Here is a 13,020-nt window from a genome sequence, read left to right as displayed (position 1 = left end):
GAGTATAATTTCATACTTAGAAGTTTTAAAAGTACATTATATATGCTTATGTAATTCATATTCATAACTATGTAATTTATATTTAGAAAATGAAAAGATACCTATTGTTTTCATAACAGAAACTTCAGAAAATAAAGCTCAACTAAATCTTTTTGCTTGATAAGCCAATTCTCAAGAAAGGAGGGGTAAAAGCTCCCTTAGGAAGATATATCAGAATTTCCAGGGGGTGAACAATTTTTATTTTTATTGAAAGATGAGACTTAAATGCTTTTCAATTAGAAATAGGGTTTGAGTTCTCCCTACAATAGTGTTCTTTTTATGTCTATATTTAAAATTAAAATAAGATAAACCAATATCAGTGAAACACCCATAACGTGCAAGGCGTTATACCTCAACAAATAACTGTTTCTGAAATACAGATCAGTTTGGGGGAGAGGGCTTGCATAACCAGAGAATTCTTCACTTTTAATGGCATGTTTCCCTAATATAGTTTAAAACATGAATTGCAGAGCAATACAGTAGTCCCCCCTTACCTGCAGGGGATACGTTCCAAGGCCCCCAGTGGATGCCTGAAACTGTGGATAGTATGGAACCCTATATATACTGATATTTCCTGTACTATCGGGCGGGTAGCATATACAGCGTGGATACACTGAACAAAGGGATGACCCACATCCTGGGAAGGACAGCGTGAGATTTCATCACACTACTCAGAACAGTGTGCAATTTAAAACTTATGAATTGTTTATTTCTGGAACTTTCCATTTAATATTTTCAGACAGCAGTTGACTGTGGGTAACTCAGAAAGCAAAACTGCAGATAAGGAGGGGACTACTGTAATAGTAATATTTTATATACAACTTTTCAGAAAGACACCTACTCTATAAAGTCAATAAGTATTTTTTGGTGACTAATACTTAATATGTGGCATGCCCTGCCCCCCATTTACCTCCCTCCAATCCACCTCCACATTGAAGCAATAGTAACCTTTCTGGAATACCTACCGGATTGCCCTGTCCTTCGATTTGCTTTCAGCGTTTTCCTTGTTGCCAGCAGGTTAAAGTCCAAACTCCTTAGCGTGGCTTAGAAAGCCCAGTGTGATCTAGATCCAGCCTACCTGCCTGGCCTCAGCTCTTGCCATTCACCCACCCCTTCCAACACACCCATACTCTGGCCACACAAAATTCCTGTCATTCCCTGAAAAAGCCATGTTCTCTTTCTTATCCTGACCCTCACAATGCTATGCCCTGTGTCAGGAATACTCTCCCCACCCTGTTCCACCCACCACCCTGCCTTTATCTGGCCAACCCCTAGTCACCCTTTAGGTCTCAACTCAGATGTCCCAGCCTCCAGGATGCCTTTCTTGACCTCTTAAGTCTGAGTTAGCTGCTCTTCTTCCGCTTCCCATAAGCGCCCTGTACTTCCTCTGTCATAACACATTTCACACTATACTATAATTGTCTGGTTATTTGTCTTTCTCTTCCATTAAACTGTAAGTTTAGGATAGACACATTATTGCCCACTACTGTATCCACTAGGGTCCACCACAGTGCCTGGCACACAGTAAGTGCTCCATAAATTTGTGTTGAATGGATGAATGTGTATTTTCTTTAATCTCCTGAACTCCAATGGTACTATTATGCTGTCGTGCCTTTGTCTCGTTTCAGTCTGTGATGCTTCTCTTACATAGCCAGCGGCGTTATATCTTTGAGTATGACCAATCGGATTGTCTGCTCTCAGTCACCATGCCTAGTATGGTGCGCCACAGTTTACAAACCATGCTTTCAGTGGGCTACTACCGGAACATCTACTCCCCACCAGACAGTAGCACTTCTTTTATCCAAGACTATAGTCGAGATGGCCGACTACTACAGACCCTGCAGCTGGGGACAGGGCGCAGAGTTTTATACAAGTACACCAAGCAAGCAAGGCTGTCCGAGATTCTCTATGATACCACCCAGGTCACATTAACATATGAAGAGTCTTCTGGAGTGATTAAGACAATACACCTGATGCACGATGGCTTCATTTGCACAATCAGATACAGGCAAACAGGTTTGTTGTGAAAGGGTGGTGATGTATACAACCACATCAGTCTTATGAAATTTTTGCTGGCCACAGTCTGAGATATAAGCATTAACCTATAGACATTCTTCAATTCAACCAAATTTCACTTGCATTATCAAATTATCTTCCATTGAAAATGAAAAACATAAGTGACATGAAAGCTGATTCCTTAAAAACATACAGTACATTTCTCTTTCTATGTCTCAGCTCTCAAGAAAGTTGAGTTCTAGGTACCTAGTCTAACTGTGTACCGGTCCCTACTCACCACCAAATCTTCCCAAAGATGCAGCTGCAAGATATGAGTCTCACTGAAACTAACTCAAGCCCTATATAACCTCTATAAGCCTCAGTTGATGGCAACATGTCTTTAAAAGTCAAACTTTTGATTATACTTCATCCTTTCGGTTTATAAAATGCCCAAATCCAGTTACTTGAATGCTGGAATTGGTCAAAACCTGATCCTCTGACTTTGTAGCACAGGTTAAATAAACTGAAAGTATTTTTGTCAGTAATTGTTTTTAAAAAAACATGTTTATAATATCAGTTTAATCACCTCAACTACTGCATGGGTTATTACTTCTAAAGTTCCTATAGTTAAATTATTCTATAACTATAATATACAGTATTTAAAATTTTTTCATATTTGGTGACCACAACTATGAGAATATATATATCTATGAGATGAGATGCCCAGGCATTAGATATCAGAGGTCAATCTCTAATATTTTATTTTGAATGTAAAAGCATCCATACTAAAGAAAAGAACACTAGAACTTTCTGATTGTTCAGTATTGAGCGCCTAGCTTTGTTCTCATTATTTTTATTTTGATCCCTTCAGGACCTCTTATTGGGCGCCAGATTTTCAGATTCAGTGAAGAAGGCCTTGTGAATGCTCGGTTTGACTACAGCTACAACAACTTCCGCGTCACCAGCATGCAAGCTGTGATAAATGAAACCCCTTTGCCCATAGATCTGTACCGATATGTCGATGTCTCTGGTAGAACAGAGCAGTTTGGAAAATTCAGTGTAATTAATTACGATTTAAATCAGGTCATAACTACTACAGTGATGAAGCACACCAAGATCTTCAACGCCAATGGACAAGTCATTGAAGTCCAGTATGAAATCCTAAAGGCAATTGCCTACTGGATGACTATTCAATACGATAATATGGGCCGAATGGTAATATGTGATATCAGAGTAGGAGTAGATGCCAATATAACAAGATATTTCTATGAATACGATGCTGATGGGCAACTTCAAACTGTTTCTGTAAATGATAAAACCCAGTGGCGTTATAGTTATGATCTGAATGGCAACATCAACCTCTTAAGCCACGGGAATAGTGCTCGTCTTACTCCTCTCCGATATGACCTCCGAGATCGCATCACCAGACTAGGAGAAATTCAGTATAAAATGGATGAAGATGGCTTTCTGAGGCAGAGGGGAAATGACATATTCGAATATAATTCTAATGGTCTGCTGCAGAAAGCCTACAATAAGGCTTCTGGCTGGACTGTGCAGTATTACTACGATGGGCTTGGGCGACGTGTCGCCAGTAAGTCCAGCCTAGGACAGCACCTCCAGTTCTTTTATGCAGACCTTGCCAACCCCATAAGAGTTACTCATTTGTACAACCACACGAGCTCAGAGATCACATCCCTGTATTATGATCTCCAAGGTCACCTTATTGCCATGGAGCTAAGCAGTGGTGAAGAATATTACGTAGCCTGTGATAATACAGGAACCCCGCTAGCCGTGTTCAGCAGTCGAGGTCAGGTGATAAAAGAGATACTGTACACGCCTTATGGAGATATCTATCATGACACTTACCCTGACTTTCAGGTCATCATTGGTTTTCATGGAGGACTCTATGATTTCCTTACTAAATTAGTGCACCTGGGGCAAAGAGACTATGATGTTGTTGCTGGTAGATGGACGACGCCTAATCATCACATATGGAAACAGTTGAACCTCCTCCCTAAACCATTCAACCTCTACTCTTTTGAAAATAACTATCCAGTTGGCAAAATTCAAGATGTTGCAAAGTATACCACAGGTATTTAAACGGTGTAACCCTTTATGCTAAGGTAAAGAGAAAACTCGTTTATCACATAATCTCAATGCCCTTGTAAATATGCTTCCTCTTCCTGCCAGCTAGCCCACAAGTTACTGTGCAGTCACTCTCTTCCTTAGTCTTCTAGAGTGAGCAGAACTGTGTATGTTGGCATAAAACATGATGCTTTTGCATCCCGGTACATTTTCTCTTTGCTTTTAAGCTTTCTTTTTGTAGTTTTCACTCTTAAAAGTTTCTACAAATAATTTCATAGAAGAAAAATATTGGGATTCTGTTGCATCAAGTAAATCTAATATCACACTCTGTGTGGCCTTATTACCACTACCACATTGAGAATTTCCACACAGTAAACTGAGCTGATCTCTGTGATTATCCATGAATCAAAAGCTTTCCCTGGGAAAAGGATCATATGTTTTGGAGTGGGTGACATAAGGGGGAGTTTATCCCTAACTTACCATTGGCTAAACATATCGAAGGCAGGAGAGGCATCTTTCAAGCTTTCCACAAAAGTTGTAAAGTATGGGCTTTAAAATCTTTTTTTCTTTTAAATTTGTGTCTCACAGACATTGGAAGTTGGTTGGAGCTATTTGGTTTCCAACTACACAACGTACTACCTGGATTTCCCAAACCAGAATTAGAAAATTTGGAATTAACTTATGAGCTTCTACAGCTTCAGACAAAAACTCAAGAGTGGGATCCTGGAAAGGTTAGTATATGTTTTACCATCTCTATTTAGCTGAAAACAACAGAAGAGCATCCAACACCATGAAACATATATTTGCTTACTTATGTTTGAGTCTTCTTGAATATTCACTTAAATGTCCATGATTAATAAGGAGGTAGAAAAAAGCTTCCATGAGGAAAGGATCAGGGAATTGGAGCTTTGGGAAAAGAAAAGACTAATGTGAGACTTGATGACTGCTGCAGAAGAAAAAAGTGGAACTGAACTTTAACAATTCTAAAATGGGCTACCAAGGGCAATTATGGAGGGGGACTTCCCTGGCGGTCCAGTGGTTAAGACTTTGCCTTCCAATGCAAGGGGTGTGGGTTCGATCCCTGGTGGGGGAGCTAAGATCCCACATGCTTCATGGTCAAAAAACCAAAACATAAAACAGAAGCAGTATTGTAAAAAATTCAATAAAGACTTTAAAAATGGTCCACATCAAAAAAAATCTTTAAAATAAAAAAGGGGCTATTATGGATTCTATATAGAGAAAATTGTTCACTAAGAGACCTAAAACATCAGATCTCCAACGGCAAAATAATTCAGGGCATAGTGCATTAAGAGCATGGGAATAACAAATTATTCTGATAAATGGGACTTCCCTGGCAGTCCGGTGGTTACGACTCTGACCTCCATTGCACAGGGCACAGGTTCAATCCCTGGTTGGGGAACTAGGATCTTGCATGCCTCATGATGCAGCCAAAAAAAAAAATCATTCTGATAAAGGAAAAATATAAAAATACAAACACATGGGCTTCCCTGGTGGCGCAGTGGTTGAGAGTCCGCCTGCCGATGCAGGGGACACGGGTTTGTGCCCCGGTCTGGGAAGATCCAACATGCCGTGGAGTAGCTGGGCCCCTGAGCCATGGCCACTGAGCCTGTGCATCCAGAGCCTGTGCTCCACAACAGGAGAGGCCACAATGGTGAGAGGCCCGCGTACCGCAAAAAAAAAAAAAAAAAAAAAAAAAAAGGAGGCTAAACAATACACTACTTAATAATGAAGTGATCACTGAGGAAATCAGAGGAAATCAAAAAAATACCTAGAAAAAAATGACAATGGAGACACGACAACCCAAAACCTATGGGATGCAGCAAAAGCAGTTCTAAGAGGGAAGTTTATAGCAAACAATCCTGCCTTAAAAAACAGGAAACATCTCAAATAAACAACCTAACCTTGCACCTAAAGCAATTAGAGAAAGAAGAACAAAAACACCCCAAAGTTAGCAGAAGGAAAGAAATCATAAAGATCAGATCAGTAATAAATAAAAAAGAAATGAAGGAAACGATAGCAAAGATCAATAAAACTAAAAGCTGGTTCTCTGAGAAGATAAACAAAATTGATAAACCATTAGCCAGACTCATCAAGAAAAAAGGGAGAAGACTCAAATCAATAGAATTAGAAATAAAAAAGAAGTAACAGCTGACACTGCAGAAATACAAAGGATCATGAGAGATTACTACAAGCAACTCTATGCCAATAAAATGGACAACCTGGAAGAAATGGACAAATTCTTAGAAATGTACAACCTGCCAAGACTGAACCAGGAAGATATAGAAAATATGAACAGATCAATCACAAGCACTGAAATTGAAACTGTGATTAAAAATCTTCCAACAAACAAAAGCCCAGGACCAGATGGCTTCACAGGCGAATTCTATCAAACATTTAGAGAAGAACTAACACCTATCCTTCTCAAACTCTTCCAAAATATAGCAGAGGGAGGAACGCTCCCAAACTCATTCTACTAGGCCACCATCACCCTGATACCAAAACCAAAGATGTCACAAAGAAAGAAAACTACAGGCCAATATCACTGATGAACATAGATGCAAAAATCCTCAACAAAATACGAGCGAACAGAATCCAACAGCACATCAAAAGGATCATACACCATGATCAAGTGGGGTTTATTCCAGGAATGCAAGGATTCTTCAATATACGCAAATCAATCAATGTGATACACCATATTAACAAACTGAAGGAGACAAACCATATGATCATCTCAATAGATGCAGAGAAAGTTTTCGACAAAATTCAACACCCATTTATGATAAAAACCCTGCAGAAAGTAGGCATAGAGGGAACTTTCCTCAACATAATAAAGGCCATATATGACAAACCCCCAGCCAACATCATCCTCAATGGTGAAAAACTGAAACCATTTCCACTAAGATCAGGAACAGGACAAGGTTGCCCACTCTCACCACTCTTATTCAACATAGTTTTGGAAGTTTTAGCCACAGCAATCAGAGAAGAAAAAGAAATAAAAGGAATCCAAATTGGAAAAGAAGAAGTAAAGCTGTCACTGTAGATGACATGATACTATACATAGAGTATCCTAAAGATGCTACCAGAAAACGACTAGAGCTAATCAATGAATTTGGTAAAGTAGCATGACACAAAATTAATGCACAGAAATCTCTTGCATTCCTATACACTAATGATGAAAAATCTGAAAGTGAAATTAAGAAAACACTCCCGTTTACCAATGCAACAAAAGAATAAAATATCTAGGAATAAACCTACCTAAGGAGACAGAAGACCTGTATGCAGAAAATTATAAGACACTGATGAAAGAAATTAAAGATAATACAAATAGATGGAGAGATATACCATGTTCTTGAATTGGAAGAATCAACGCTGTGAAAATGACTCTACTACCCAAAGCAATCTACAGATTCAATGCAATCCCTATCAAACTACCAATGGCATTTTTCACAGACCTAGAACAAAAAATTTCACAATTTGTATGGAAACACAAAAGACCCCAAATAGCCAAAGCAATCTTGAGAAAGAAAAATGGAGCTGGAGGAATCAGGCTCCCTGACTTCAGACTATACTACAAAGCTACAGTAATGAAGACAGTATGGTACTGGCACAAAAACAGAAATATAGAGCAATGGAACAGGATAGAAAGCCCAGAGATAAACCCACGCACATATAGTCACCTTATCTTTGATAAAGGAGGCAAGAATATACAGTGGAGAAAAGACAGCCTCTTCAATAAGTGGTGCTGGGAAAACTGGACAGCTACATGTAAAAGTATGAAATTAGAACACTCCCTAACACCATACACAAAAATAAACTCAAAATGGATTAAAAACCTAAATGTAAAGCCAGACACTATCAAACTCTTAGAGGAAAACATAGGCAGAACGCTCTATGACATAAATCACAACAAGATCCTTTTTGACCCACCTCCTAGACAAATGGAAATGAAAACAAAAATAAACAAATGGGACCTAATGAAACTTCAAAGCTTTTGCACAGCAAAGGAAACCATAAACAAGACCAAAAGACAACCCTCAGAATGGGAGAAAATTATTTGCAAATGAAGCAACTGACAAAGGATTAATCTCCAAAATTACAAGCAGCTCATGCAGCTCAATAACAAAAATCAAACAACCCAATCCAAAAATGGGAAGAAGACCTAAACAGACATTTGTCCAAGGAAGATATACAGATTGCCAACAAACACATGAAAGAATGCTCAACATCATTAATCATTAGAGAAATGCAAATCAAAACTACAATGAGATATCATCTCACTGCGGTCAGAATGGCCATCATCAAAAGATCTACAAACAATCAATGCTGGAGAGGGTGTGGAGAAAAGGGAACACTCTTGCACTGTTGGTGGGAATGTAAATTGATACAGCCACTATGGAGAACAGTATGGAGGTTTCTTAGAAAACTAAAAATAGAACTACCATACGACCCAGCAATCCCACTACTGGGCATATACCCTGAGAAAACCATAATTCAAAAAGAGTCATGTACCAAAATGTTCACTGCAGCTCTATTTACAATAGCCAGGACATGGAAGCGACCTAAGTGTCCATCAACAGATGAATGGATAAAGAAGATGTGGCACATATATACAATGGAATGTTACACAGCCATGAAAAGAAACAAAATTGAGTTATTCATAGTGAGGTGGATGGACCTAGAGTCTGTCATACAGAGTGAAGTAAGTCAGAAAGAGAAAAACAAATACCATATGCTAACACATATATATGGAATCTAAGAAAAAAAAGGTCATGAAGAACCTAGGGGCAAGACGGGTATAAAAACACAGACCTACTAGAGAATGGACTTGAGGATATGGGGAGGGGGAAGGGTAAGCTGTGACAAAGTGAGAGAGTGGCATGGACATATATACACTACAAAACGTAAAATAGATAGCTAGTGGGAAGCAGCCGCATAGCACAGGGAGATCAGCTTGGTGCTTTGTGACCACCTAGAGGGGTGGGAGGGAGGGAGACGCAAGAGGGAGGAGATATGGGAACATATGTATATGTATAACTGATTCACTTTGTTACAAAGCAGAAACTAACACACCATTGTAAAGCAATTATACTCCAATAAAGACGTTTAAAAAAAACAAGAAAAAACAGTATACAGGAGTAATGAAGCAAAATAATAAATATTACAGAGAGAAAGTCTCTGGAAAAATAGGAATACCAAAACATTCAAGGTTCGGCAGATAATTCCATCACTTAATGAGGTACAAATGACAACAAGAAAGAACTTTATCTTTCAGCTGAAAGAAAGAGGAATATCTGTGTTTGCCAAAAAAAAAAAAAAATTGGCTTTAACAAAATAAGACTGAAACTTGGGGTGAGAGGGCTTGAAATTCAAGTATAAAAATTATAAAGGAAACTAAATTCTAAATAAGTACTATAGGCTTATCCCTTTTTGTAAACACATATAACATGTAAATGCTTTTTGTAATTAAACGTCCTGAAAAAAGTTTAACAAAATTTTGAAAATTTCTGATGCTTTGCAATGGATACTTGGAGGTTCATTATTCTCTTCTCTTTATTTCTTAGTATGTTTGAAATATGCCATAGTAAAAAGGTTTTTTTTTTTAAAATCCACATAAAAAGATCTATGGACTTGCTGATTTGCCCTTGTGATTTATAAGGTCATAAGCTACTTGAAAGCAAGAATGATGCCTTATACCGTCTCTTTATACCTCACTGTGGCTAATGTATTACTCTACATCCAATAAGAAACAGCTAGTCAGTGTCCGTTGAATGGGTAAAAATAAAATGTCTTTGTTTGGGGGAACTAGACCCACTTAAGTGCCTTTTAGCTCTGTGATTCTATGGTATCAAGTTTTAACGTATTTGCTTATGCTTAACTCTTAACTCACCAAGATATCAAGAAATATATGCCAGGTGATCAAGTCACCTGTTAGTCTTTTCCAAAGCTCTGGTGAAGAGATTCCAAATGTGGCTTGTTTTTAAATCACAAACCAGCAAATTAAAGAGAGAAGGAAGCAACCTGGCAAGCCTTTGCTTTCTACAGTGACCAAGCGTATGCTAGGTGTCTAATCGTCTGCTGCCTTTGCTCTGTGCCTTTCTTCTTTCCTAGACCATCCTGGGTATCCAGTGTGAGCTCCAGAAACAGCTCAGGAATTTCATTTCCTTGGACCAACTTCCTATGACTCCCCGATATAATGATGGACGGTGCCTTGAAGGAGGGAAGCAACCAAGGTTTGCTGCTGTTCCTTCTGTTTTCGGCAAAGGTATAAAATTCGCCATCAAGGATGGCATAGTAACAGCCGATATTATAGGAGTAGCCAATGAAGATAGCAGGCGGCTGGCTGCCATTCTCAATAATGCTCATTACCTGGAAAACCTACATTTTACCATAGAGGGGAGGGACACGCACTACTTCATTAAGCTTGGGTCTCTGGAGGAAGACCTGGTGCTCATCGGGAACACTGGGGGGAGGCGCATTCTGGAGAATGGTGTCAATGTCACTGTGTCCCAGATGACTTCGGTGTTGAATGGGAGGACTAAACGGTTTGCAGATATCCAGCTCCAGCACGGGGCTCTGTGCTTCAACATCCGGTATGGGACAACTGTCGAAGAGGAAAAGAATCACGTGTTGGAGATCGCCAGACAGCGTGCTGTGGCCCAGGCCTGGACTAAGGAGCAAAGAAGGCTGCAAGAAGGGGAAGAGGGTATCCGGGCATGGACAGAGGGGGAAAAGCAGCAGCTGCTGAGCACTGGGAGAGTACAAAGTTATGATGGGTATTTTGTTTTGTCTGTTGAGCAGTATTTAGAACTTTCTGATAGTGCCAACAATATTCACTTTATGAGACAGAGCGAAATAGGCAGGAGGTAACAAAAAAAATCTCTGCCTTTGCGTCACCAAAGACTGCCTGTTTTTAAAACATAAAATGGTTTATTGTATTGGTTTTCTAGATCAGAACTCTGTATATGTAAATATGGAGGAGAAACATATCCAACTGCCTTTCAATGTGACGGAAGATGGTATTTTAATATTGTTTGTTTAAACTCTTCAAGAAATGACAGAGATTTTTAGTTCTTGTGTGGCAGTATTCAAAATAACACAAGTAGAACTCAACTAAAAACAAAAAAATTTTCAGCAAGCACCGCTTTCAATTTGTGGAACCATGCCGATGTTCAACTATAAAGAAAGAACCCAAGGTTCTCTATGTCTATTGTGACACGTGGTTTCATATTCAGCTTTTGGCAGAACTTTCGGGCTATTTGAAAGGTGGTGCAATCATATCTGAACCTTGCATTTCGAAAGACTGCCAGCTCTTTCACATGTTCCAGATCTGTTATAGGAAACTTTGAAAGAAGTGTAAAATGTCCTCGGCCACCATCTCCTAGAGTCAGGACCCATTTGCCCTTCATCCCTGATGATTCCTCCTTGCTTGTTGAAATAGATGCCATGTTGTTGTGCTGTGTTTTGGCGTGTGGTGGCTGGGTTCTGTCTACCACGCTTCCCTGTGGGTGTGGTCACCAAACCCAATTGCCACTATTTGCTCGTGTGTACATGATACCAAGGCAGCTGGCCAATGTAACTCCTCCCACCCAACTTGTTTTGACTACATTTTGTACTCAGTTGTCCAGCTGTATTAGTGTCATGAAAACATAGCTTTTATTAACCTGGGTAGGAATTTCTCATTTATATATAGGGTGTGTTTTGGTCATAGTTTCACATTCGTGATTCAGTACTTATACACTAATCCAATGGTTTTGTGCACATGAAAGGTAATTTACTACAAAGTGTGATTCTGGTACAAAAAAAAAAATAGGCTTTCACAGGCATACATGCCTGGGATGCCGACACATTACACTCACTACTACTGCAGAAATCCATAAGAGCCAAAAACTTTAAAAAAAAAAATAGACATAGTACTAAGGTGAAAGGAAAGTGCCAAAGGGAAGACCAAACTAAACATCACGGGAAGTTGCTGCCACATTGTTTCACCCCACTTAGATTTCTCTTTCAAATGTGCAATTCTGTATTGAACATCTCCCAGCCATAGGAAATGTAATTGAGTCCTTTCCAACCTAAAACATTTCAACTAATTATAGAGAGGCAGACTATTTTTTACTAAGATAATTTATATGGTTAGTTATTTTAGTTCTCTGTCTTTGCCCATTTATTTTTGATTTAATCATCTCTCCTGCCTAGGAAAATAGCTATTTTCCAGGAAGGGTTATTTTGTTCTACAATCACTTAAAATGCAGAAAAAGATCAGGATTAGTGTTAATATCAGCTGCAGTTTCTCAATCTGTATGAATCCTGTCATAAAAGAAGCCCCTTGGTGAGCTGGGAGTTTTGTGCCCAGTGACAAAGAGACAGTTTGTAAACTGCTGTGCAATTGTAAGTTACCACAAATGAAAATACAGGACAGCACAATGTGGCCTGCGGAAAATTCTCCTGAGCCAGCTTCAGCACTTTCATCACCAGGTCTGGACACTCACTATGTCTGAAGGAGAATTTATGATGGAATGTCGCAGTTTGGATTCTTTCCAGCCACTACCTAAATGCAGTGTGGGGTCATTGCCTTGCTTTGTGATGACAGGCATTTGTGATGATTTGAAAATATGCAAAGTCAGAATCCAGGCTCACATTAAGGTTTTTAAAGAGTCTGGCTCCTAACTACACAAAGTAGAGTGAGAGAAAGGCAAGGGCCCGCTGACAGTAGGGGAGGGTGTATCCACACATTTCATTTTCAAAACCTTCAGGTTGGGATTACACATGTATTCCAAGAGAGAGAAAGAATTCATGATGAACTCATATTGGGGTTTTTTTTCCCTGAATCAGGCCTGTGTTAATGGTATAGTATTTATTCAGGACAGGATCTAAATTACTAGC

General features: G+C 39.2%; 1 protein-coding gene across 4 annotated transcripts in view; it reads left to right on the top strand.

The window, feature by feature from the left end:
• TENM1 (teneurin transmembrane protein 1) overlaps positions 1–12,733 on the top strand; it is a 572,765-nt gene extending 560,032 nt beyond the window's left edge. For 3 of the 4 annotated variants that reach the window (XM_065900557.1, XM_065900558.1, XM_065900556.1), the window contains 4 exons: positions 1,668–2,055; positions 2,906–4,126; positions 4,708–4,850; positions 10,249–11,947. In XM_065900557.1, the coding sequence (XP_065756629.1) occupies positions 1,668–2,055; positions 2,906–4,126; positions 4,708–4,850; positions 10,249–11,007 (2,511 nt within the window). In that variant the 3' untranslated portion in view covers positions 11,008–11,947. Of the gene's footprint in view, positions 1–1,667; positions 2,056–2,905; positions 4,127–4,707; positions 4,851–10,248 lie in introns of all 4 variants that reach the window. The other variant, XM_065900559.1, reaches the window with a different exon arrangement.
• The last annotated feature ends 287 nt before the right edge of the window (positions 12,734–13,020 follow it).

Source organism: Phocoena phocoena, chromosome X (assembly GCF_963924675.1).
Source record: "Phocoena phocoena chromosome X, mPhoPho1.1, whole genome shotgun sequence".
Classification (NCBI taxonomy): Eukaryota; Metazoa; Chordata; class Mammalia; order Artiodactyla; family Phocoenidae; genus Phocoena; species Phocoena phocoena.
This window is presented reverse-complemented; position numbering and strand designations above follow the sequence as displayed.